Here is a 27,701-nt window from a genome sequence, read left to right as displayed (position 1 = left end):
AGGCTGGTGATCCTTGGTTCTAATCCTGAGTAAGTCAGTCGAGCGCCGAGCTGGTCGCAGCTTATCGCAAATTACTTGCTTGTTTTTCTGTCTTTCGCTTGCAGTGTTGAAATGCATTCCGAGCTCTTCCTCTGTGAAAACACTGGGAAAATCCCCACAATCCTATCAATTCTGTGTTAATCCTATAATGTGCATGCTCTTTACCAGCACTTTAAAGTCATGAGCTAATCTGAAGAGACCAGCATGCTGATGATGTGTCTCACATGGTCAGACAGGTACAAACTTCCCCTCGAGGATTTTCATGGTCTCTCTGTCTGCGTAACTCAGTGCCATTATCAAAATGAAACTCTGTCCTTACTTCATATCACAGGCTCTTTTTATCAGTGTGTTTTTCATACATGTATGTGCATGTAGTGGATGCATTTTACCCATGGACCACAAACCAATGGTATGTCATACAGCTGTCTGTTTATAATGCTGGCTGAGGTGCCCTTCCTCCAAGAGTGTCTTCTCTGCTCTCTTCTACTCTTTTTTCTATCAGCTACAAAAGTAGATAAAATACAGGTTAGAGAGGGATGTGAAAACCACCAGGAAAGTCATGCTCTGTCCTTTATCTAGCATGTTACAACCTAAAACCTAAATGGCTTTCAGGTTTTCACAAGAAGGCTTTGGAGCATAGTTCTGTTGGCTTATACTTTTTGGCAATGCATTTAGCTGTAAGTGCTTTAGATTAACCATTGCATAAATTCTTGAACACCCGGGGATTCAAGCAATGGGACTACCGAGCTCACAAAACTTAAACAAATGCTAAAAAAATCCTAATTATAGACTTGGTAATGATCAGGTGTACTTCCTTGTTCATCAGAGAAGAGCCAAAGGCAGTTGTGGTTTGACTGCACTTTGTAACTCGTAGTCTGATACACCATGATGCTCTAGGGAGACCTTGATGTGTCATATGCTCTCAGTTTCTGCAAACCAGCTAATTAAAACATGGTCCCTTATTGTTCTCTCTCTCTCTCTCTCTCTCTCTCTCTCTCTCTCTCTCTCTCTCTCTCTCTCTCTCTCTCTCTCTCTCAACACTGTTGGCTTGAAGGAAGAAGAGTTGCACAATCACTTATTGCTCAGTTCTGTTTCTGAAATTTCCTGTCATTAGAAGGTAAACAAACTGCTGGTCCATGCACAGCTAAGGGGTCACTTTAAATAGTTTAACAGACAGGGGAAAAAAAAATATTAAATGGCTTTCACCACTTTCTCTTCTATTGCTTTACTCTTCCTCTTTGACAAAGTACGTCCCCCCCAGAAGTGGAATGTGTTCCCCTCTCTCCATCTCTCGGATATTGCAATCCTTGCTGACAGCTTCAAGGTTTATCTGGCCTCAAAAGGGATTCTGTAAAAAATAAATAAATAAATAAAAACAAATGTACTACACTGACTTTGTCAGCTCTGGCCACATTGCTACCACTGTCAGCAGCGGTACAAATTAGCTTAACATACAGAGATCTTTGGACAAAAACTGTAACAGATGTAAATTCAGCAAACCTTTTCTGTCCCTGCAGGTAAAAGGTTTGTTGACAGGACTTAAAGATTATGTAAAGATTATGCTCTGTGTCTATCAAGCCCCTAACTCTCAAATTGCTAGTGTCATGCTCCACCTATTGATAGAAACAGGTTTCACTCAACTCAATACACCAGTGGAGTACATGTTTTTCCTCGTTTGTCTATCGAGTTTGTGCAGAAAAATATATACTCTTTGTGTTCGATACTTGTTTACTTCTAACGCTAAGTAACCTTTACTTAGCAGTACTTCTACTTCTGCAAAGCCCTTAGGCATTCAAGGCAGGTATTATTTTATACTACATCAGAAAACAGTAGGTCATTTCCAGAGGTGGAAGTAGCTAATTATTCACGTGACTGTAATTGAGTAGCCATTTTGTGTACTTGTACTTTTTTGTGTATGTCAAAGTAAAATTACTTGTCAGTCAATTTACTTGTACTGAAGTGCATTTCTGCTTGAGTATTGCAGTATTGCACTACATTTTAAATCCTGTCCATCAAGAACAAATCATCAGTGACAGACTGTGGAGCCTTTCACAATGAACACTCAGTCAGCACAGATGAGAAGAGGAACTTCTACTTTGTTGGCTCTACTTTTTGTCATTTCTAATTTTCCAGTAAAAGATGCATGATGAAAAAAAAATGCTGGAATCGAACATGATTTAGACTCAGCTGGCATAAATGTGGAACAAGTGTGGGGAAAAAAAGGAGAATAATGTCAGCAAGATGGCCTGATGATGAGAAACATGTAGTCTCAACTGTCACATTAAGTGCATATTCCACATTTGTCAGTTGAGTCTACAGTAGGGTTTCTCAACGGGGGCGGTACCGCCCCCCAGGGGTCATTCAAAGAAGGTTTGGGGCGTTAGAAACAATTCTTTTGACAGGGGTGTGTTGGGGATCTTTGAAAAAAATATAAAAATATATATGTAAATATTTAATATAAAAGCCTTTATTATATAACACCTAAAGATTCATACATGGGTTGAAATATAGAATTAGGCGTACTTGCAAAAACTTGCCAGTTTACAGGAGTTTCTTTACCTCCGAGTTTCCAGCAGTTGATGATTTCTGTTTCATACTTCATGCTGCATTTAGGAGAATGGGACATCAGAGCATCCTATATTAAATGTCACCACCACTATGGCTCTTCTCCAATGGCAGCGGAATTGGGGGGTTCAGGGCTTGTCGGGATTCCCGACAGGCCCTGAATCCCACACAAGGTCTCGCGATGCTGTTGTCGCTGGCGTGAAGTGCTTTTGGCTATCAGCGAAGGTGGAGATTTCCCATGAAAAGACTTTCTAACTTGATATTTGAGGGACAAAAACGTAATATTAACTGGGAAATCAACACTAGGCCTCAAGCATTTGATCCAAAGGAAGGGACAAAAATTGTGAGGACTTTTCAAACGGAATGGTACAAAAGGAAAGAACGGGTTGTGTGGATGTAGTCAAGCTAGCAAGTTGTTGTGCTTTCCGAGTCTCCTTTTCTCGGCGGGTAGCGGCAGCGTCTGGTTGAGAGAGGCTGACTGCGACCTGCACAGCCTGCCGAGGGCTCTGCTGAAGCACCAAACCTCCACAGCCCACAGTTGCTCTCAGATCACCCTGAACGCCTTTGGTAAGAGCCGGACATACACAGCACTGGATGAGCAGCACAGGCTCCGCATTAGTGCACATAACGAAAAATTAAAGTTGAATGAAGTGAGGACTTTGTAGACTCTACAGAGTCCACACTTCATTCAACCCATGGCAGTTTTTGCGCAATGCTCCTTTTAAAAGGGGGTAGTCTGAATCACGTACTCGCATCCTGTTATAGTCGCATGGAAACGATCACATCAAACAAAGTTACTGTTTCGAAAAAGTAACTCAGTAACCTTTACTTAGCAGTACTTCTACTTCTGCTAAAGAAAAATATCAGCAAAGTAACAGTATTTCTACTTGAGTAGCAATTTGCAGAACTTTTTACACCACTGATGATTTCATAAGAACAGAAAATTGCGTTTAGCCCTACAATAAACGCTGCTATTTTTCTTATTTGCTTGAATGTGACTGCTGTGCAAATATGAAACCAGAAAGCTAAAGTGCCTTTCTGAAATTTCTTTAACATTTTGCAGAACCGAACAATGACATTAAGCAAACATTTTAATTTTTGGCTTACAGAATCTTTACCCGTTGATCAAGTTAATATGAGAATAAACACTGATCAAGGTCTGTTGTGACACAGCCTGGTCACATTAGCAGCATATTGTGCTGCTCAATGTATAGAATAGTAAAACATCTTTAAAGACATTCTTTGGCGGTGATGCACAACCTCATTCTTAAAGAGAGTGGATAGGAATCATTATACAATACCAGAACAAGGAGCCTGCGGGGTTATTGTTGGAGTACAAGGGGTAAACAAGGAACCAAGCTGGAAACCATTTCACTCTCCGAGAGAAGGAGGAAAATGGGAGAAACACTGAGAGCATGAAAACTGTTCTCATGCTCCTCAGAGTGGGTCAACATAGGAGACCTAATTGGAAATAGCTGTTTAGATTGAGATGCAAACTAATGACTGTGTTTAAGCACTGGCATCTGTTGGGGCAACAAAGATTTGCTTCAGATTGTTTTGGTCTGGATATAAGGTTTTCTAAATCTCGATTCATGGGTACGGTTGGTTAACCTCAACATGTGGGAAGATGCAAGTCAAATCCCCCTGTTAGATCCCCCTGTTCCTCATTGTTCTCCTCAGCAGCGCGTTGGCCCCAATAAATTGGCAGTTTGGTTTTTATCTCTGGGAGTTTGCTGACATCAAAGCACCTCTGTCAAAGAGAGAGTCTTATGAGACAGCTGTGTCATTATCTACAGAGTGAGAAGGCAAACAAAACTCGGTAAAACTTTTGGAGTTTCTGCCTTTCTGAACTTAAACAGCACAGGAGGCTAGACCTCTCTCTGTCTTCACAATGGATCTGATTGACGTGTTGTACTGAGCAAGCCTAAATTTAGTAAAATTTGGCTTTTCTGTCCTTTTCTTTCAGATGTTAACGAATGTGAGGTGAATGAAGGCGGCTGTGAGGGGTACTGCTGCAACACCATTGGCAGCTACTATTGCAAGTGTCCTGAGGGGAGCAGACTGGGGCCAGACGGCAAGGCATGTCAAGGTAAGATGGACATCTCGACGTGGCTTGAATGCACCAGCACAGAGAAATTGTGTTTTTTTAACAGATCGTTAACAATCTGACATCCCTGTGGACTTTATGTCAGCTGGAGCTTGCTGCATTAAGTTAAGATTTTATTTGTTTATTTGTTATCTTTTTTTGTCATATTTTTCTTGAGAATCACCTGTATCTTAGAACATGCTGAACTGCAGCATATTCTAGATGTGCAACATCCTTATGCCTGGTTAGTAAGTCAGAGAGTCTTCCATTTTGACAAACTAAAAAATGCACTGGCAGAAAGTCAGAAGCCTCTAAATTTAAACTTTCTAGGCTAGGCTGACTTGCTGAATGTTAACTTTCTAGTCTAGGTTGTAAAAAAGCCGCTCTGACCACACAGGCAGCACAGGTTTCTAATAACCTCTTAGACAGCAGTCTCTCTCAGTGAAAGGGCCTTTGACTCTGTTTCGTCTAGACTGACAGAAAACATGCCGAGCCAGCGGTGCGTGCAAAGGCCCATTTGTTCTGCAGAGCTACAGGTGTGAACAGGTGCCCCTGATCTTTAACCCTTGGCACAGCATTCTGTCACTCTGTAATAATTTAGGGTCTGAGAGCTGACCACTGGAGAAGACAGACGGAAGCAACTTTAGCAACTGTGACTTTCTTTTTTCTTTTCCTTTCTTTTTTCTTTTTTCTTTTCTTTTCTTTTCTTTTTTTTCTTTTTTTTTTTTTACCAGTTTCTGTGTGAAATCTATGTGTGGCCCTATTTATGGGCTGCACATCTTGCAGCGTAAGATAAACTGGACAAAATCTGTTTGTATCCCTGAAAGGATAAATTAGGCCTCATGGTGGCACTAGAGGAAAGGTCAGAGGGTCACTAAAACCAACAGAGTGTTTCCTCTAGCTAGGAGTCGTGAATGTGCACAGCAAACCTGAAAAGATTCATATCAAAGGTATCCAAGTTCCCAAGTAACCACTGTTTTACTTTTGGCCAAAATGATTGAATCTATTAGAATTTATCAAAAACTAAGGAGGGTCTAAGGAATTCTGTTGTGAAAACTAGACTTAACACACCATGACGAACGCTCAAGTGAGTTGAGATTCTTTTGTCCATTTTAACTTTTCAGATTGACAATTAAAAATAAAGGCTGTTAACTTCTGCAAAAGAGCTCCTCAAACTATCTTTGTCTGTAGTTCATTCTTGTAATAGTCTTCCTGCAGTGATACCAAGTTGTGTTTACAAATGTGTGGTCCGTTTGCCAGCTCAGATGCTCAGCTTAGAGCCAGGACATGTGCCCAACATCTCAACACCAGCACTCCCACCCTGTGTACCACACACACACATGCACACATACAACCTTGACTACTGGTAGCAAGCAATCCAAGTGTAATAGTGTAAGTATAATCCTCTCACATCAGCAGACCAAGACCAATCATTGTATTAACTACATCTATAATCTTGCATCATGCGCATCATCTACAAAACTGCCAGTGTGGCATAATTCAAAATGATGGCAGTGTTCCTTCATGAACTTGTGATCCTTCACAGGGGGCTGTGTATTATTATTAATTCCTTTAACCGTATGCCATATGCATGGGTTCTGTTACTTGCAAAAGGCCTCCATTCTGACCCCTCTCCACTCAGTGCTCATTATTGGAGGCATGCTAATTAAAATAGTGTTGAGATCATTTTTGAGAGGCCTGTTCCCACCGGTTTGTCAGGGACCCATATGGAGAGGTGAGAGTGCAGAGAGAGGTTGCTAGTGTGGTGGCTTGTTCATGGTACAACACCTTTACCACACACACACACACACACACATGCATTTGACATTTGCATCACATGGGAAGCGCATCGTCCACTGAGGAGCTTCGAATGTGGAAGCGTTGCATGCTTCAGTAAGCTGAACCAAATGTTCCAAGAGCTTTTCACTCCCAATATAGATTAAAAAGCATTCAACTTGTATTTTGCCCTCCCTGCACACTCCCCCTCTGTCACCACCAAGTGCACGCAGCAAAACTCCTGTGAGTTAGAGAGAACAGCTGGGAGGAGGTTAAAAAGCAAATGTGATGTGTTTTCCAGATGTGTAGTAAAGCCTGATTGTCCTTGGACCGAGTGTTTCAGGTATGTTTTTTTCTTGTCTTGCTTCTGTCTCTCTGCAACATGGACTCCTGTATGAAGAAGACACGGACTGCAAAATTATCTGGATTGAATATGTTTATGGAATTACAAGCGTTTAGGGTTTATTAAGGTTTATTACACTGCAGTACATACACATTCCATTGAGACAGAAATGGTAGGCTGGAATTGTGCCCATTTAACGGATTCAAAGTCTTGCTCAAGGCCATTTTTACAGGGCCAAAAACTATGGGATTAAGGGACTATCAAGCAACCCTACCACCCTGAATGTAAAGATCAGAAAAAAATGTCTGAATATTTTAATTGCATTTCCTTCAGTGTTAAAATTGGCAGTGGTGGGAGTGGGCCTTATAGTTGAATTGTTAACTTAAACTGAATGCACACTTCATGATTTCTCGAAGCGGTTAAACAAAGCACAAACTCAGCCGAGATCTGGTCAAAACCCAAAGAATTTATCCAAAGTCGTGATGAATCTTAAAGTATTCCTCAGCTCATTCACATCTGTTGCCGGTACTAAAAAAAAAGTGTGTTTTCGTTGTCTTGAAGTTGGTGGGTCGTTGCAAATGGAATGTTTAATTGGACCATCTCAAAGCTGGATATGAGTCTCTATAAAAGATGTAATAAATAACACCGCTTAATTTCAGCTTTCATTCGGTTTCGCATTAAATCATTATTTTACCACAGTAACCAAACTGCTGTGTATGACGTTGCCCAGACAGGCTCTGGCGGAGATGATTTAACACAAAAGACAACTTGAGCAGAGAGGCCATTTTATAGCTTTTCTAATTGTGACATTGCCATTACTCGCATGCCTGAAAAATTTGCCCTTTCACGCAGGTAGAAGCAGACAGACCTTCCTAATGAGCCTTCAGCGTTTTGATGGCTGCTAAAGCAGTTGTTGTTACTGTTCACTGTTGTCTTTTGTGGAAATGGAAATGTTCCTTAACTCATAAAAACTGTATTCTGTAGTGGACTCGATGGCTTCTTTTTCCTAATGTGCATGCTTCTGTGTGTTGTCGTGTCTGTTTCTGTGTGTGCTCAGATGTGAATGAATGTGAGGTTCTCAATGGAGGATGCCAGCAGACGTGCATCAACACACCGGGCTCTTACTACTGTGAATGCAGCGAAGGCTTCCGCATACACGCAGATGGACGGACATGTATCGGTGAGCACCGAGCACAAACATTTATCTTGTCCACTTGAAGTAGCCACTCAGGAAGTCCCCATACTCCTCCTCACACTGCATCTTTCCAGTAGTGCTGCAGGATTTTTGCAAATATGTCCTCACTGGAGCACAGCAACAGTACCAGCAACCCTATGGTTAGAACTGTTCTGTAAACATGAGATAAGTTCAACTTTATTCATCCCAGAAAGAAACATTGAGACATATTCAAAATATGTATCAACACCCATGGCTTAGTAAATTACCCACTTTGCATAGCTTTCACTGACTGTGCCTTGCAGACACCTTGAAACTCAATTCTTGTGCCTGTTTGTTAAATCAATCAATCATTTGATTAATTCATAAATTAAGAACAAACAAAAAAAGATGACTTTATGGCTTTATGTGATCAAACAAAGATCAAGACTGTGTGGGGTGCTCTTGGAAATGGGGAAAACAGAGAACGAGAGGGCTATCCAGGCATTCCAAATCAGGAAATGTTAAAAGGCCTTAATTTTAGCGGCTAAATTGTTAAAAAAGGAAACATGTTTCAACTGCTAAAGGTCTTTGTCAGACACAGACTACACAGGTGTTGCCTTATCCATATAATTGCAGCAACCAACAGGGGGCAATCACATGACCCAGAGAATATCATGACAAGTAAGCACAGAATTAACTGAAAACATACGATATTACACAGAAAAATATACATAAACATCTTAAATGGAAAATAGATACTGACACATATGTTTTGAGAATAAAAAGAGAGAGGTGATACAGGAATGATTACAGAAAACATGCAAAGTCTATGATGTCTTCACTGAGACCTGGATACTTGAATGCATCCAGTTGATGGATCCAAAAAGGCTCCCATTGGTTAAGTTTCTGTAATCTTTCATTAATTAATTCATGAATTAATTAATTTTTTTTTTTTGTTTAGAATTAACAGTTGACTCTTAGTCAGTGCATGGTAAGAAAAAAATACTGCACTCACATGCATCAGATATTTGCACAGTTTACCCAATTCTTGAAAAGTACCGCATTCCTACAGGATATTTTATGTGACATTATGTGTATAGCCATTTACTCAATTACCAATTTTCTCCACTGCCACTGCAGGCTCTGCACAACATTCTGAATTTTCTGACTTGGCGTTCTGTGTGAAAGTGGCTTGTTCGCATGGAGTGAACATCTGGTGCCTGTTGGTTAGCCCAGGGGACTGGACTGTGATTCACACCTTGACAAAAGGACAGCGTGCCTCTGGCGTGTCTCCAGAGCAGCCATGTCCAATGAGAGCGAACACTTGGGAGAACCAGAGATCATTCTACAACTAGCATTCAGTCCAATATGTCGCCCCCCCACAGAGCTGTAGTTTCTTCCAGAGACAGTTTATCACAGAATATATGATTTCCCTATCTCTATATTTCACTGTCTGTAATTTTAGTGGCTTTAAAAAGGAGAGTGTTAAACATGCTAAACCACGTGGGGAACACTGTCATATTTTAAAGAGGGGAATGATTGATGCCAATTTTTTTTTTTTAAGCCCTCCTCTTTGGAGACTTTTTTTTCACATAGTCTCAATTCTTTCTCGGATATTCACGTTTGCCAAATCTAGCTTTGCGGTAGCGGAAAGGGATGGAGTCAAAGGGTTTTCTAATTGTATCTGCGTAAGTCATCAATGTTAAAAGTCAGCAGTTAACTTCGTTTTACAGCACGTCTGTGTCATCATGTCTGTGTTTAGAGCACCCAGAAGGCACAAGGCTGATTTTCTTATTTGGCACATCATTAAATCACAGGAGTAATGGGATGGAAAGATCATTAGAAAGTAACCAAGGGGTATCCACTGGAACAGGCTTAAATATGGTCTTCCAGTTTCCAGGCTTTACCCAAGTGTTTTCCATAATCATATTGCCGTGAAGCTTGAGGTGTGAAAGCCATTGTAGAGAGCCAAAAAATTCAATTATATCTGCCCTCCCTCATCAGTTTGGTATTTAAGCACCACATAATTGCTCTCAATTTTAAAACCATTACTTCTTCAAATGGATACCAGTGCAGATTGCCTTTTATGATTATTTACCACATTGGGTATCTGTGCATGTTTGTTTCCCTGCCTTGCTGTTTAGCGGTGAATTCTTGTGCGGTGAAGAACGGCGGATGCGAGCATAAGTGTGTGGATGTGGGGAACAATCACTACAAATGTCAGTGTCGAAAGAACTACCAGCTGAAGCAAGATGGGAAGCACTGTGAACGTAAGTCCTCTGACAAATGCCCTTGACAAGCAAGCATCTGTTGACACTCATTAGTTAAAAATAACCTGAATGAGTTACTTTTCTTTTGTAAATTATGGCAAGAAAGAAGGTCTTTGATAGACAAGATCTTGGAAATACCCTCTGGATTTCTACTCCTGAGGTGAAAATGACAAATTCAAGTTCAATCTATTATTGTTATTATTATCATTGTTGTTGTTATTATTATTATTATTATTGTTGTTGTTGTTGTTGTTATTATTGTTGTTGTTGTTGTTGTTGTTGTTGTTGTTGTTGTTATTGTTATTATTATTATCATTGTTGTTTTTTTTTTGGTCATGGGAAATTTTCAGAGATTAACCAGAACATCATTTGCAAATTACACAATAATGGGAACCCAAGCCATTTCAGTTTGGTTTAGTTTATTGTTTTATTTATTTAGTTTATTATTTTTAAATGGGGAGGAAGCAGTTAGATGTAAATGCAGGAGGCGGCTTTAGATGTTAGCATGGCCAGGATATGAGGATGGTAAACTACCCTGTGAACTAACCATCAGCAACGTGGAGGTCATGAAATCACCTGCTGGGCTGACCTGGCCTGCTGGTTTATTGTCTGGCTGTTTCATCCTTGTGTGTGTGTGTGTGTGTGTGAGAGAGAGAGAGAGAGAGAGAGAGAGAGAGAGAGAGAGGGGAAGAGAATGGGCATGTGTGGCATTTTTTTCATGTTCTTTTTATGGCTTTCTATCTGTTTATCTCTCTCTCTCTCTCTCTGTGTGTGTGTGTGTGTGTGTGTGTGTGTGTGTGTGTGTGTGTGGCGAGTCAGTGAGGGAGCCCTGTGGGGAGAGGAATGGAGGCTGCGCCCAGCTGTGTCGTTCACAGGACGGCCTGGTTGAGTGCAGCTGCAGACCTGGTTTTATGCTGGCTGGAGATGGCAAGAACTGTGAGGGTGAGGACTCAGATAGCCTGGACACACACACACACACACACACACACACACCGACTCCCCCACACAATTACACATTAATATATGTATTGTGGATATTTCAAACTGACTGAAAAATGCCTTACACAGAAATGTGTTACAGTTTAAGACAATGACATTTATGCTTTTGCTGTAAGTTATAGGCACACTAAGCCCCTGTAACTAAGACAGCCTGCCCTAGCACAATCCCCGTATTGATTTGAGAGGTTGATGTTGGAAACTTCTCATAATACATCTCACCAACATTTCTTATGTTCCACCTGTGGAGGAAAAAGAGGAACTGGAGAAAACTGAGCCCTGACAAAACTGTCTCGCCTGAGGAAATGTGGGATATATTATTTTGAAAAATGCTCCACATTGTAAGTGCATTGGAGCTGGTATATTTGTGGAGCTATGAGTGTGCTGCAACCATCTTTCTATAGAAGTGTGCGAATGTTAGTCTGTACTGGTGCAACAGTGAGTGGGGCTAGTTTGGCAGTCTGTGGTATCAGCTACTCATCTCTAGCCAAAAGCTTTATTCATTTGAAGCTTGTCCCATTCCTGCAAAAACAACCTGACCCCCAAGAACCTGACCATTAAGAGCCTGACCTGTCCCAGTTTGGCTCAGACCTCAAACTCTGTATGTGAGTGAGAAAGAGCAAGAGAAACCAAAGATGGCCCACAACAGCACTTCTGCACCAGCTCTCCCAAACCTGGGTCCTAACAGCGAATCTAACCAAGACAAAAAGCATGGTATTCCAAGAAAGACCCATCATCCAAACCACAAATATAAATTCTTTCTAGACACCATAGCCCTAGAACATACAAACAACTATACCTACTTCAGTCTAAACATCAGCACCAAAGGTAACTTCAACAAAGCAGTGAGCCTTTTACGCCGTCAGGAGGAACACCATATTGCAGTTCCCAATTCAAATCTGGCTTAAAATATTAGAATCTGTTATTTAACCTATTGCCCTTTATGATTGTGGGGTCTTGGGTCCACTCACCAACCAAGATTTTACAAAATGGGACAAACACCAAATTGAGACTTTGTGTGCAGAATTCTGCAAATCCATTGTCCTTGTCCGATGGAAAACTTCAGATAATGCACACAGAGCGGAATTAGGACGATACCCAGTAATTATTTAAATTCAAAACAGAGCATTTAAATTTCATAACCACCTAAAGGAAAGTGACCCTTAAATGCTCCATAACAAAGCCTTTACCGACAGAGAGACCCAAGAGAGAAGCTCCCTCAGCCAGCTGCTTCTGGGACTCTGTTCACAAACACAAGCAGAGCCCTGAGACAGAAACCCAATTTGACCAAACCAAACTACAAGAAAACAAAAAGAAAACTACTTGACACATTGGAAAGAATCAATGAAAAACTCCGAGCAAACTGGAATGCATGCAGTGCGTACGTTTTTGTTCATTTTTTCTTATCTTCACTTCTTGTTGTTTTTATTTCATACTTGCTTTGGCAATGTAAACATCTGTTTCCCATGCCAGTGAAGCCTTTTGAATAGAATTGAATTGAATTGAAATTGAATTGTGAGAGAGAGAGAGTGAGAGAGAGTGTGTGTGAGAGAGAGAGAGAGAGAGAGAGAGAGACAGACAGAGAGAGAGAGAGAGAAAGACAGAGACAGAGAGAGACAGGCAGAGCATTAAAAAGCTGCTTAAATGGCCCTGAAACACATACTTAGGCTTAGACCAGGGCTCACAGTCAATGTGTGAATTGACTGTGTCTGTGTGTGTATTTGTGTGTGCATGTATGTGTTTGGTACCAAATCCACATGTGTTTCTGCTTGCAATGTGCACTGAAATGACCCAGGCATTTCTGGCCCTGTGAGTAAACTGTGACTTGGCCTGAAGGTCAAGCCGATTACTTCACACCAGTCAAAGTGTTGAGGGCAAGAACACTTATTTGAATTCCATAAATACCCAAATAGTCTGAACCTTGGCAGCGAGTAATCATGACCCAGAGATTTATATTCTTTTGTCTTGCAGCATTCCAAGATGGATTTACTTTTGAACCTTTGGTGTGATACCAACTTTTTTTTTTTTTTTTTTTTTTTTTTTTTGATGATCACTGTCTTACACTGATGTAAATTTTGTGTGTTTGTGTTTCTGCATATCATCACCTGTCTGCTGCAGACATTGATGAGTGCAGTTCAGGCCGTGCTACGTGTTCCCATGGCTGTGTCAACATGCCGGGCTCCTTCAGCTGTGTGTGCAACCCAGGCTTCGAGCTTGGTGCTGATGGCAAACAGTGCTACCGTAAGTGCATACATGAGCGCACGTGAATTTGTCTCCTGCTGATGTAGTGCAACATAGCGTTTTTACTGGGGCTGTAACGATTCATCGTAAATTCTGCCAGTTGAAATGCAGTAACCTGCTAGGAAAAATAAATAGCTATGATTTAAATTAATAATTATGAAAAAGCTATGACATTAAAGATATGAAAGGCTTTGAATCTAATTATTCACAATTCTTAAAAAATGTAGTCATAGTAACATATTTTAAAACATTTCATTTCAGAAGAAAAAGGGTAGTCTTACATCATTGCACATATATTTAATGGATATCAAAATTTGGCTAAAAGTGCTGAATGAAATTGTTGACACAAATCTTGGATTACAAAATTAAGTGCAAACTTTATTTTTTAATCATTTTAAAAAAGAGAAATCGTTCTTAAATTAAATTGCTAGCTGGCGAATCATGAATCAAACTGAAAGACTAAGCCAAGAGTAATTCTGACAGAAATAAGCACATTGTATGGAGCATTCCTCACACAGACTCACACAGTCTTTGATGTAGTTTTCCATTCCGTAAAAGTATCAACAAAGTTTCAGGGCAGCCATGTATGGGATGACAATGAAGACTAACTTAAGAGAATACATCAAAAGTCATACTTTTTGCTTTCATGGTGTACCAAAAGTATAAAGAGGATGAAGAAAACTGCCACATGAAATGCTCTAATCCTAATTCTAATGCTATGATAATGCATGTCTGTGTTCATGGATGGAAACTCCTGCTCTGCCCTGGTCTGTGGCAAGTAATTTCCACACTGAGATAGGACAAAATGACACTCATTAGCCAAAATTGCCATATAGCACCATCCTTAAGCTTCAGCCCTATCCATGTAGTTGTGGTTTTGGTCTTGTCTGCTCCAGGCATTGAGATGGAGATAGTCAACAGCTGTGAGAAGGACAACGGTGGCTGCTCGGATCACTGTGAACACACCACCAACGGTCCGCTCTGCTCCTGTAGCCAAGGCTACCACCTGGCCCAGGACGGGAAGACCTGCGTAGGTAAGTGTTTTCTTTCTTTCTTTCTTTCTTTCTTTCTCTCACCTGTCTGTCAGTTGAAACTAATGCTATTCCACTGTGTGCCATCCTCAGATAGCAATGAGTGTGAGAGTGGTGAGGCCTGCTGCAGTCACTTCTGTAAGAATTACCCAGGAGGCTATGAGTGCAGCTGCAAAGCTGGCCACAGACTCAACCCAGACGGCTGTGGCTGTGATGGTAAGGGTGCTGGATTCTTAGCAGATGACCTAGTGTGCTACTTTCCGATGGATTTTATGCTGCGACACACTTCTGTGAGACACTAATCGCCATATCACTCTTACCCACTGATTGCTCTGGAATAGCTGCCTGCCATCTGTTTTACCAATGACAAAAACCCAAATCGTCCTAAAGCTATGTAACAGTCTGTTATAAGCCTCAGGTATTGTTATTTACAGCATTATGAAGCATAGTTGAGTGATTGTCTTTTACTCATGTGCTGTGTCGTCCTGTCATCTCCTGTCCTGTCAGACATTGATGAGTGTGTGACAGAGAGCTCTGGCTGTGAACACTACTGTGTCAACACCCTGGGAACCTACGAGTGTTTTTGTCGACTTGGCTTCCGCTTGGATCAGGACCAACATGCCTGCATCCGTGAGTTGACTTTATCTGACAGGTGTCCATAGTCTGGATTGAACGTGAATGTTTTTATGTTAGCTTGTTATGTGCCAGGCAAGCTATAATTTCAAATGTGCAAGCATTGCTTTTGATAAAGAATTACATTGAAGTTTTTGTATACTTCCTTGATCCTGCAGGGGTCAAGTTCTTTTTTCATGTGTGTAGCTCTTGTAGATTGACTCTACTACTTGTGATTCTATCAAAGAAGCATGTGAAAGAGATGGCAAGCACTGTTATAGCCAACATGGCAAATATTAGGTATATTGGATCCTATTAGACTACTGAGGCAGTAAAACTTTTCATGCATGTCTTGGTTACTTTTTTATACAGCCTATTGCTTATTGAATTGGCTTTATTGGCCAGAGCAACCACTCTTAAACTCTAAACAACTGACTCCCCCCACAAATAAGCACTAAAAACACATCATTGTCACATTTTACAGAAATACAATTTAGTCAGTTTGAATGATTAAAAACTATTCACAGATGTGTGCCTCATGTTTTTAAGTATCACATGGTCATGCCCCGCCTTCAGCGAGTCAGTATATTGAAGAAAAGGACAGTGACGACAGGGTAAGAGGGACATCTGCTAGAGGGGAAGGTGTAGCGCTGCTCTGTCATAATTTTGTGTGTTTTTTGTGTGATCTGTTATTTCAGTCAGAGCCCCCCCAAACCAGAACAGTCTTCATTTAAAACTAAGATGGTGTAGCAAGTAGGGATGTCACAAAAGCTGATATTTGGGTACCAAGTTGATGCCAGTAGTCCAAAAATACGATTCTACCCCTTTTTCTAATGGAAGACAATCCCTCTAGCCTTGGTTCGTACTGTGTGTCCTCGCTACAGCTCTGTATGGAAGAGAACTGGAAGAGGAGGAGGAAGACGAAGAACAGGATGAGCTGGAGGTGCACAGACTGCCAGACCTGCTGTTCCGTCGGCCTCCTCAGCTCCTGCAGTACACGGCAGCCCTGCATTCTCCATATGACGGTGATGATGACGATGATAATGATTACAACACAGAGGGAGAGGTCCAGAGTGAGCATCGAGGGGAGCTCAGGCTCGTCAGCCAAATAGGTACAGGACAGGCATGAATAATGACACTAATTCAATGCAATTCAGCAGACCATGAATCATTAAAAAGACATCAGCTTGTATTAATTGCTAATTTGCCTGTAATTACCCTTTCTCTTAGTGTGTCTTGATGGCTCATTTGGGGACGACTGCAGTGTGAGCTGTGCAGATTGTGTGAATGGAGCGTGCAGTGCAGACAGAGACCACTGTGAATGCTGGCCTGGATGGACTGGGATAATCTGCAATGAGAGTAAGAGCAACAGTAATAGTATAATCTATATGTACATTTGCAGTTGTGTGAGATGTAATCATGACTATGAGATGTTATTAGTTCACATTGTGTGCTTGGAAAATGCTTTTTTTGCAATTCAATTTTCAATTTCATTTGTATTGCATCAAATTATAACAAAAGTTATCTCAAGGTGCTTTACAGAAACCCAACAGATATTGGCCAAATCCATGGCTTAAAAATACCCATTGCATGATTATCCACATTGCTCTTTAACCTGTCTTCTTCTTCATGGGTTTTCCCTGGTGATGTGCACATACAGCCAGATTAGGTCCAGACCTGGATGTTGATGTTTGTGAGCTGCTTTTATAAGCACTTGGAAAGCAACCCACGTTTTGATATATGTCCATGCTGTCAGCTTTGCATGAGAGGGTATTTTTAGTGAGAGAAATATTGTGCAAGTGTACGTGCCTCGTGGTATATACAGTAGGAACATAAACAAAGTTGAAAAGTTCAGCTCATAGCTCTGATTCAAAACAAATAAGTTTTATGGAAGCATTGGGCTGAACCATATTTCAGCAGTGCAGGATCTGTTCATCAAGACAGCTCTCTCAAGACAGTAATACAGGCTTGTAGCAGTGTATTATTTTGTTGGTACTTCACTTACTGTATGCTGCCAGTGGAAAGTGGGTTCAGTCTACCACCATGGGCTTAGCAAGACACTGTGTTCTAAGTCAAAAGTGAAGACTGGAGCCAAAAGCCACGAAATGCATGAATTTAATTAATCACTGCTCATGTTAAGGGCATCTTATCCCTTGTCAAGGTCTTCTTTATAGCACAAACACTTGACAAATGCTGCAGTCCCATAGCTAGTCTGCTCTCCATCAAACCATCTGCCTTCATTACTCAACCTCTCTCCAGAATGAGTTCAAAGCTCATCTTAAAGAAAAATTGAACCTGGGCAAAATTTTGGATTGTATAGTTACCGAGTCCAAAATATCATCATTAGTTGCTCTTTGCTCCCTTGGACTTTGGAGCCATTTTTTCTTTTTGTAAAAGAACTGCAGTAATTTTTTTTTTTTTTTTAGTTAAAATGACACAATCTCATTGCATCCGTCTTCAGTAGAAACAGACAGAGGTGTGTCACATTGTGATGCCAGGAAGAAATTGCTTTTCAGCCTCTTGCATGCAAGATATGACAAAATAAGTTTGTTTTGCTTTAGTTTGTTATTTAACCAAGATTAATTGTTTTGAATACTTTGAATCCACACACCACAGGTTTGACACATGCATCGAGCAGTAACATTATATTCTTTATTAGGTAACACACTGCATAGTTGCAAGCCTCTTCACTCATTCCCCCCCGATACAACCTAACTGAGGCTAGACCTTCAATCAAGCCAGTTCAACAAGTGGTACAAACATTATGGATATAATGGAAGCGTGTTGAATGAAGTCCGTCCTTATAGGCGTTAATGAGGCTTGACTTCCTGCTTGAAAGCCATGACAGTATTTGTTTCTCTCCATACAGTTCAGCATGGCAAAACAGCTCCCAAGATAACACTTTTAGCGAATAAACAAACGAGTCCCGGTACGTTTTTTTTTTTTAGGAATTAAATAGGTCTTGTTATTTTTGTATTTGAATTGGAAAGCAGATCCAGCAGGTAGCGTCTGCTGGAAACTTTTCCACAGAAACCCTCTGCCAGGAAGAAACAACCTGATAGTGCAGTCAGCTGTTTTGAATGAGTGGAGAAATAGTTACACAGTATTTTGGATTAGCAGCCCAAGGAAGCATTGGGCATCTAATGAGGATATTGCACCACCATGTGGACTCATATTACGCCCAGGTAACATTACAACCCAACATTCTTCTCAAGTTCAGTTTTGCTTTAAGTATTCAATGTATTTAGAATCAATAGTATCAATTTTAAAGTCTGTGTCACTGCAGAAGTTACATGTTTTAGTATGCTCAAACTGATAACAAGAAATAGAAATTGCAATGGCAAATGTATTTACAGTCTTTGTCTCTGACCAACACACACATGCATTTTTTCGAGATGTAAAAGAATAATTTATTTATGTCCAGATCATATGCAAAATGACAAGTAATAATGCTAATGCTAATGATACAGTACATTCAGTACTGACAGGCAGGCAGACACCCTCTCCACCACACACACATACACACACACCCACGCACATATACTATCCAGTAACGCATACAGTTCTGTGTCTATAGATTTGAGCTATCCATGGCAATGTGGTCTAGTTTAAGAGACAGATGAGATAGCTCCCTGTGTGCATTTATCCAGAGCCATGCATCAAAACCTGTCTGCTCCTCTGCGTGGGAGGTGGGCTTGTTTATGGGCTCCAGAACACAGGAGCACCAGGGGAATCAATCTGTCTGCTACTGGAGGGAGGCCAGGGCCCACAGTGAGAGCACAGCCTGGGGCCAAGGATGTCCACTTCTAGGTGAAGAAGCAAGGCTCCATTGTTCCCGTCCAGCTCTATGATTAATGGGTGTCTTTGGTCTGAACTCTATAGACACGGCTGTAATCATGAGAAGAGAGCCACGCGGGATAAATCCATTAGAGGAAATCTGTCACTTTTAGCAACATGCTCCTGAGGTGGAGTTATTCAGATGCACAGCCTCAAGGTGATGGCATTCCACATGAGCAATATTTTGAGGTGGAGGAGATGAGCAATATTATTGCCTTCAGCAGTGATAGGAATTGTTAGGGACATAGTGGTCTATAAGGAACAAGGTATAATGGTTAAAGGACGGGTCGTAACTCTGGCCCATCTATGGCTTTTATAGAGAAATAACTTACAGCCCCCTCTTACCTGACCTGTGGACAGATAACAGCCATTGTGTTAGCTCATTTTACAAAGTTGCAGCTTAAACAAGGAAATATTGTACAAATGAAAAGTAAAATCACCCCAAAATGTTCTACTACAATTGTGCATGTAAGTGACATCCTCCTGACATAGAGGTGAACACCATCTTGCACCAGTACACATCTCTGTTGTCTTCAAGCATTAAAAAAGCTTCCATTTTCCATTCTTTTTTGACTGGTAGAGACTTAATCAAGGAAGTCCAACAGAGTTGATGGCTTTTTAAAACTTGTCTTCATTGGTATACTTCATAAAAAGAGGAAATGGCCTCAGCTGTTTGGTACATTAACATATAACAATTTTGAGAAAAGTACGAATGCAGTCTGACACACAGTGATGACTAGCAAAGAGCATTATGATTTTTTTTTTTTAAATATAATGATTCCTTTGCAAAATCTTATAATTACAGTTCAGCTACTGAATTATAACCAGCTTCGACAAATAATTCAACCAAATGACCCAAAATTATTTCGTAAGTACAAGGGCAAAATTGATCAAATATGAACTGTATTCTCCAAGTAAAATCTCTTCATATAATTAATTTTGGGTACACCATGGGCATAGATAGGATATGGCATGTACCGACCTCTATCTTTGTTTTAATAATACTTTTGTGGAGTGCAGGTACCACAGAAACTATTTATATTGTGTATTCCAATTGAATCATGCCTCAACAAAGAAAACAGCACAGAGCCAATCCTGCAAGATGTTAAATTTTAATTTGGTTTTATCTGCTTACTCATTTCCATAGATAGACATCTGAATTCTAGAGCTGTATGGACAAATTTGACCACTTGATCATTTTGTGAATGGTGTGTAAATCTTTATTTTGTATATTTACTGTGGTCTAAGTCAGTGGTTCTCAACCTGGTGGTCAGGACCCTTCAGGGGGTCATAAGATAATTTTTGGTGATTGCAAGGTGATTAAGTGCTTAATAGGCGAAAGGAGAAAAATCAGATCTGAAATGATTGTTTTTTATTGTTGAATATTTTACTCTTTTCTTGTGAAATACTGGGTAGTTTTTTAGGTGGACTCTGCATATACAGGCTGTGACAGGGGGGTCACAAGTAGGCATTGGCATGTTTTCATGGGTCACGCGCCAAAAAAGGTTGAGAACCATTGCTCTAAATATATTATCATCTATATCATGTTAGAGGATCATTTTCATGGCATGGTCGTAACCCGGTTTATCCTCCCATAGAGAAACATAAAAAATATTATGAAGAAAGTGTGACATGGAATGTGTGCAGGCGTTAACTTGATGCAGAGGAATGTTGCACGTTAGCACATCTTAAAGGGCCAGCTGGGCCGTGTCATAATCGCTAACAAGGCCAGTGAGATTAAGGAAGTCAGGAGGGCGAACACTGTGGGGAAACACAGGATGAAAGGTGAAAGTGTTCCCTGACTCCTTACCTCTATTGCATAACACTTTGTTTCACTGCATTTGCCCTGTCATCTTTCATATACCACATGGTGTAAACAATATCCTGACCCCTGACTGGGTTTTGTTTTGTTTATTGTGGTGTTTCACACAGTGACATCAGTACTGTTAGTAATAATGATACTGCTAGTACTATTGCCAATATAATTTCTCTCTTTCTCACTCTCCTCCAGCTTGTCCACAGGGGACCTATGGGCAGGCCTGTAACAGTCTGTGCCGCTGTCAGAATGGAGGCTCCTGTGACCCTGTGACTGGCAGCTGTCTGTGCCCACCTGGTGTGCAAGGCCTGCTCTGTGAGGATGGTGTGTACATTCTCATTCACATAGGATTCAGCAGATGCAAGAAATACATACACACACTCATACACCCATGCACACACAGCTGCTAATGCAATTACCTGCAAGCTATAGGTTACCTTTTTCTTTGTTTGGTGCTTGGACTTTTTCTCAGTGGTGCAGAGCTCACAGAAGTGGTAATCCTGGCTGCAGTGTAACAGTTTTCTTTCATTGCTCCTGTCATGCTAACAGGTTGTCCTCAGGGCTACTTTGGGAGGCACTGCCGAAGGAAGTGTAACTGTCCCAACAACGGACGCTGCCATCGTCTCTATGGAGCCTGCCTGTGCTCCCCAGGACTGTATGGCCGCTTCTGCCACCTGCGTGAGTACAAACTGGACCTTATAGGAACATATTTTGCATGAGGCCAGTAATGATGATGATGATGATGATGATGAAGATGATGAAGATCATATAATTATGATGGTGATGATAATTACATGACAAACAATGAAATATTTTCAACTCAACATCACATTAGGAGTTTAATGTCATTTAAAAAAATACAGACCCTGCAATAACAAACTCTCATTCTCAGTAGGAAATTCAATATATGGAATAAAATGGGACAATCTAAAGTTTTTTTTTCTTTGAAACAGTAGCCTCCAGCAACCATAATGCAGTGCAGCCAGTCTCTTACTCTTACTGTTCTCTCTCCACCTACACACAAAACCAGTGGCTGGATGCAACAAGTTCACACCAATTCTCACAGGGTTGTCAGAAGGCATTGTTGGAAATGTAGGAAATAGATTTCACCAAAAAACATAAAGTATAAAACATTATCACAACTCTGAATACACTGAACATCACACATTGAAGATAGTATGGGCTCTAGTTTCGCAGACCAGGCGAGGCGGGGGCGTAGCGCAGATGCGCTTCGCCAACTGGGTGTGGCCAGGCGGATTTTCCAAGTTTGGCACGCCATGCTCGGTGGCGCAAGTACTCCGCTGTCCCTCCTACCGGCGCAAGGGAGGAGAGAAGGCGTGGAGTGGGTTTGACACAGCCGATTCACATTTAACCAATCAAATGAGCCCCTGTCCTCGCCTTTAAAATGCGCTACGCGAAGGCGTAATGAAAGTTTACACAGCTGACATGGAGGTCTACTGCTGCAGGCGGAGCGGAGCCCAGGAGACAGGCACGGAGCGGAGACTGGCAAGCAGTGCGGACACGTCACCAAAACCTCACAGGCAGGCTTCCGGAATGTCAGGCACATGAACGATGCAATAAATACCGAAAAAAACACTATTCAATGCTACGATCACAATCAGCACATACATATATCTCCATATCAACTGTCCCGTCACAACTGATGTCAGATCAAAGGAGATTGGCACCGCTTATGCTGATTGTGAGGTTTTGGTGATGTACGCCAGCCAGCCAAACTTCCACTGCGCCAGCTCCGCTCCGCCTTGCGCTGAAAGTAGACGTGGTTTCAGATGGCGAGCTTTTGGCGCACCTCGGCGAAGCCTTTTGGCACGAAACTGTCACTGCGCCAAGTTGAATCTGCTGACACCTCCCCCCGCTGCGCCGCCACTCCCATCTCGGTGCAAGTCCGTCTGCGAAACTTGGACACTGTCCGCCTCTCCCGTTTTGCCGGTCGAAACTAGCTCTGCGCGGGGTTCGCCTCACTGCGCCACCCTGCCCTGCGCCGGGAAACTAGAGCCCTATGAGTTCAAGCATATCCAAGTGTGGAATTTTCCTTTAAGGAGTTTAAAAATGTAAATTTTCACCAATAGACACTGGTAGTCAGCAACACTTGTTAGTTTGCTACTTTTTACAAAATAATAGACTGGGTTAGTTGATTGAAATGATTGCATTACACAGTTGTGATATTGTACAGTTTACACATATCTAAGACTTAGTACTTTTATGCTATTGAATAGGTGGATAAACATTTACAGTCCATTGACTTTTGTGTCACATTTACTCTTCATCATTGGCTGTGTGTACCCGTTTTGATGGTGGCACCAGATGGGATGGCAGCTCTGGGGGGAGCCAGTGGCCTTCCAGTTTCCCCTCGATAAGGTGGATGGCTAAAGCAAACTCTTCATTGTCCAGCATACCATCACAGTCCACATCAGATAGCCTCCAGATGTGGGCGAGCACAGAGCTGGGCAGCTGAGTTGTTACCATCCACTCTTTGACTTTGGTGCCACTCAGTCTGCCCTCAACCGGGCAGAGGCTGTAGAAAATCTCATCATATTTTGGCTTATATTTCTCCACTATCCACTCTTCGAGATCTTGTTCGCTGCCTTCTTCATCTTTTGGGATTTCCTTGAAAGGATGTCTCTTGAAATACATTGGCCTGAATGTTCCCAAAAATTCACCATCCAGCACCCCTGGTAGGGGTTTGTTCCTCCGCTCTTGATATTGAAGTAAGGGCATCAGCTTTGCTATATCAGTGGACAGGAGTTTGTCCAAGGAGGCCATCAGGCTTGGTTTTAATGTCTTGAACTTTGAGAAGTCTTGGCCTAAAAGCCGCTCCTGAAAATGGAGGTAAAGGTAAAGATGTAAGAGGGTTAATTAAACAAAATGGCTATGACCTGAAGATATTAGGTAATCACAGTGTTGCTTAGAGTGCATTCTGTTGGGTATATGCTTAAAAAAACATGATGATTGCATCAAATGAAAAGTAGCGTTCAACCTGCATCTTGGTACAGTCTGGGAAGTCACCAGCTGGGACTCGATGTTGTTGCTGGATCTTGGTGAAGATCACAGGAAGCTGGTAGATCAGATTGTGCTTCTTTGTGTCTTTGCAAAAGATGGTTGGCATCTCCTGCTTCAAATAGCTGATGATGTGTGAATGAGCCTAGGAAGAGAGCACGCGTAAGTGCGATCAGTATAGCTGAAACAGTTTGTCAAAACTGTTCAAATCACAGCATGCTTTAATGAAACTCTTAAAACGCACTACGTAACAGGTAAGAGTAATTCAAAATACACCCAATCAAAATATCGCTCACCCTCACTAAGCGCGCCCTCTTCACCAGGTCGTTCAGCTTGCGTACTGCAGCATTGCGTGGCAGGTTCCTTATGTCGGCCAAAAGATCCTCTTCCTCAAGCTCTATCAGCTGGTAGTGGTCACACACCTGCCTTGGCTCTGACCAAAAAGATCCGATGTAAACCCGCAGGATCTCGGGTGTTCGGAACACCTTCCCTAGTGACCACATGAGGGCGCCATACACGCGCATGAGCTGTTGGGAGTCTACCCTGTCAGCTTTATTCAGAACTACACGCAGCTTGTCCTCGTAGCCGTACAGAGCTGCGAAGGCCCGAGTGAGCTCATCAGAGAACTCCAGCTTATGTGCATCGAACAGGAGGATGATACGATCCACACGCTCAGCAAACCAGCGCAGCACTGCTGGGAAGTCATATCCTGGGGATAAGGAACAAAACATAGGGTTTTGATTAACATTGTATGTAATGTGGCAAGCCTCATTGCCTCAAGCAGCAGAGGAATATGTAACATATCCCAGGAGGCCTCACTGGTTTCAAGCCATTTTGGTCACACCCTTACATTAATCTGTCCATAAAGCAAACTAAATCCTGCCCAGTGACTTGCATCTCCTATCCAGCTGGCTGTCATATTGCTTCGCAGAATCTGCTCCTGGCTTTAAGAGCTTGAATTATGTTTGGGCTGAAATCTCACTCTGACTTTTCTCATGACAGCAGTTCGAATGCCTGATATAATACACTGACAGCAACAATGCTGTCCTGCTTTAATGGCTCAAAATTTTATCATGCAAAATACAGTATCAAGGAAATTATAAGGATACTTTTCTTACCTCGACTCAGTTTTCTCTTTGCAGCAGTTAAGATGCCTGGTGTGTCAATAATGCTGATACTTTCAAGGACCTGATTTGGCAGCTGAGCACACTGAAACCTGTTAGGGAAGAAAATGTATACCTTTACATGCATTTGAAGTAGCTAAAGTTAGTAACATTTATTTGTATTGCCAAACAATATTGGCTAAGCATCAAAATCCAAAGTCTGTATCTCTATGTCCATGTAGGATCTGCTCTTTATACGTAAAAACATAGGCAGGGTCATTCAAGTGATATTCATGAAAAAAAGCAAGAAAAAAGTAACACATAGAACCTCTCTCTCTCTCTCTCTCTCTCTCTCTCTCTCTCTCTCTCTCTCTCTCTCTCTCTCCCACTCTCTCTCTCTCTCTCTCTCTCTCTCTCTCTCTCTCTCTCTGTCTCACTCTCTCTCACACACACACTCTCTCTCTCTCTCTCCCTCGATTCCCATCACCTGTTCAGAAAGGCGTTTCCGAAAGGGTTGAGGTTGCGAAAGGGCTTCTTTGGATCCACTGTAAGAGCATTCCCTGGGATAATTCCCTCTGTCTCTCCGTACATGATGGCACTGAAGCAGTCAGTGGTTGGCTCTGGCCCAACTCTGCTACCAGGAAAGTCTTGCTCTATGAGATACCTCAAGACACACATCACAAACACCATCACTGCCATCATCACTACTCATCACCATCTCCTTGAACTAAAGCACGCCACGTTCAGCACAGAACAAGATGTCTCCAGTTTGTCAAATGCATGAAAGACCTTAGGATTCACTTTCTGCAAACTGTGATACTCACTTGATAAAAGTTGTCTTCCCAGTTGAGTACTGACCCATCACCAAGACCATTGGTTTATTGTCAAAATCTGCATCCTCATAGCTAGGAGAGTGAAAGTGATGGAAAGAGTAGTACTTCTCTATCGGCAGCAGTCTCTTGTAATAAAGATTCTTCAGCTCCTCTGTCACTATGTTGACGTCCTCCAGTGTTTTAGGATTGTTTCTAAGCCGGCGGATGGACATGGTGCTAAGGTTTCACTTTCAGTGCTGAAGGAAAATTCATAAATGTGTGGAAGTGTGGAAGCTGCTCACTCTTCCAAGACCAAACTGAATTTGCATGATGGAAGTGTGTGCAAGAGGATTATTATCAGAGTCTCGCAGCTGTCTGTTCTATCCTGCAGCGGGACATTTAGAGGGTGGAGAGGGTGTAACCAGAGACTGCAGCTGCACCTAACAAAAACCCTATGTCAAGCGGGACAGGGTGGAGTTGAGTTCAGTTTTGTAATGGTTTGCTGCTGAAGAGAGACAATCCTGGCAGATTTCATGTGGACTGATTGTTTCAAAGCCACAGAGGGGAATTGGCAATGTTTAATTTTTACATAACACTGTCTGTTTGCTCAGAGGTTCCATCAGTCCTAGACGAACTTTGAGATCAAGTTTGCACAGAAGTCATCAACAGCAGCAGCAACCACAATTATCATCACCGCCATGGTTGTCGTCATCATCATTATCATCATCATCGCCATCATCATATTTCATTTAAATGTCCACCCCTCAAATTATGTAGTGAAGCACTGATTCAAATACTCCACCTGATTTCATATAAAATTTGCTGTTAATGTCAGGAAAAGAAATACAGCCTAATTTGCACGATATTCTATGAATTTAGTGAGACAAGAGATGGAAGCTGACATGATAAACAGGCAATAGTTTGACATTGAAGTTGCATCAGCACAAACATTTGTCTTTAACTACAATGGCCTGGGCTCAAAACCAGACTCATGCCAAAAGCAATTTCGCTGTGAGTCAAGTTTTCATTGTCAGCAACAGCTTTTTCTCATATAATCATGGCTGAAACCTTAGCCTAAGCTTAACTAAAAAGTTTTATTCTGCTTAGATAGACAGTTTCACCATAAAAGACATAAAAGACCTTATACATGTAGTAATATATAAACCAAATGTAAAAAGGAAGTCAGACCTTCAATATAAATACAGTGTGCAAGAAACAAATATGCTATATACTGTATTAATGTACAGGGAATTGACCTGTACTGTGCAAAATACTGCTGCAAGGACTGGTGGCTGTAAACGTGATGTAAACATACAGAACGTCTCATGGACGCGTCACGTCTTGTGAGATATCCTGCAGACATTGTACGAGAGGATGCGGAAACAAGGCAGTCAGGGTCAGTCTAACGCGTGCTGTATGTCTCTTCTAATCTTGGGTTTGTGGCCTCCTACTTCCCTCAGCTTGTCCCAGGTGGACACACGGCGCAGGCTGTTCCAAGGAATGTGACTGTGTTCTGGAACATTCCACTGGCTGCGACCCCAAGGAGGGGAGCTGTTTCTGTAAGCCTGGATACCACGGCCCGCACTGTGAGAAAGGTAAGCATTTTTAGGGCTCACTTCACAGAACAGAATTTAAATCCATTTATTTATTTTACATGGGAGGTTATTTAAAACAGCTCCCCCAGAGCGGGCGAACTGCTGATTTTCCATTCATGTTTTTCTTTACGTCAAGGACCCCCAGACAAATAGGCTCTTGGCTGAGGATTTCCAAACAGTTAGCTACTTAGATTAGTTTTCCCTGTGTTTTATGTGAATTGTGCTGGTTCAAACAATGTCAAACAACAACTGCTAAATAAACGTGAATCAAACTCTTCTTCATTTTTATAGGACCTTCCCACTGCCCACTCTAAAACAGAACTGACATGTTACTCCTGTGATCCAGCACTGTTTATGATAGATTTCTGCATATCAGCAGAAGAGCTCTGTGTTTCATTGAAAACA

At 41.6% G+C, this 27,701-nt stretch overlaps 2 protein-coding genes across 2 annotated transcripts in view; one reads left to right on the top strand and one right to left on the bottom strand.

The window, feature by feature from the left end:
- egfem1 (EGF-like and EMI domain containing 1) overlaps positions 1–27,701 on the top strand; it is an 89,401-nt gene that overhangs the window by 28,874 nt on the left and 32,826 nt on the right. The window contains exons 5-17 of the mRNA XM_030066365.1: positions 4,571–4,693; positions 7,867–7,989; positions 10,110–10,235; positions 11,055–11,177; positions 13,350–13,472; positions 14,369–14,506; positions 14,597–14,719; positions 15,011–15,133; positions 16,000–16,227; positions 16,346–16,474; positions 20,964–21,092; positions 21,318–21,446; positions 27,162–27,296. Coding sequence (XP_029922225.1) covers positions 4,571–4,693; positions 7,867–7,989; positions 10,110–10,235; positions 11,055–11,177; positions 13,350–13,472; positions 14,369–14,506; positions 14,597–14,719; positions 15,011–15,133; positions 16,000–16,227; positions 16,346–16,474; positions 20,964–21,092; positions 21,318–21,446; positions 27,162–27,296 — 1,752 coding nt within the window. The remainder of the gene's footprint in view (positions 1–4,570; positions 4,694–7,866; positions 7,990–10,109; positions 10,236–11,054; positions 11,178–13,349; positions 13,473–14,368; positions 14,507–14,596; positions 14,720–15,010; positions 15,134–15,999; positions 16,228–16,345; positions 16,475–20,963; positions 21,093–21,317; positions 21,447–27,161; positions 27,297–27,701) is intronic.
- On the bottom strand, positions 23,046–25,934 carry LOC115369933 (EH domain-containing protein 2-like). The gene is made up of 6 exons (XM_030066666.1): positions 25,714–25,934; positions 25,377–25,553; positions 24,905–25,002; positions 24,083–24,495; positions 23,767–23,931; positions 23,046–23,606 (listed from the first exon to the last, which is right to left on the bottom strand). Exons 1-6 carry the CDS (start codon positions 25,932–25,934, stop codon positions 23,046–23,048), a joined length of 1,635 nt encoding a protein of 544 aa, XP_029922526.1.

The sequence above is a fragment of the Myripristis murdjan genome, chromosome 13 (assembly GCF_902150065.1).
Source record: "Myripristis murdjan chromosome 13, fMyrMur1.1, whole genome shotgun sequence".
NCBI classification, from domain to species: domain Eukaryota; kingdom Metazoa; phylum Chordata; class Actinopteri; order Holocentriformes; family Holocentridae; genus Myripristis; species Myripristis murdjan.
Note: the sequence above shows the minus strand (reverse complement) of the source record. Positions and strands in the feature narration are given on the sequence as shown.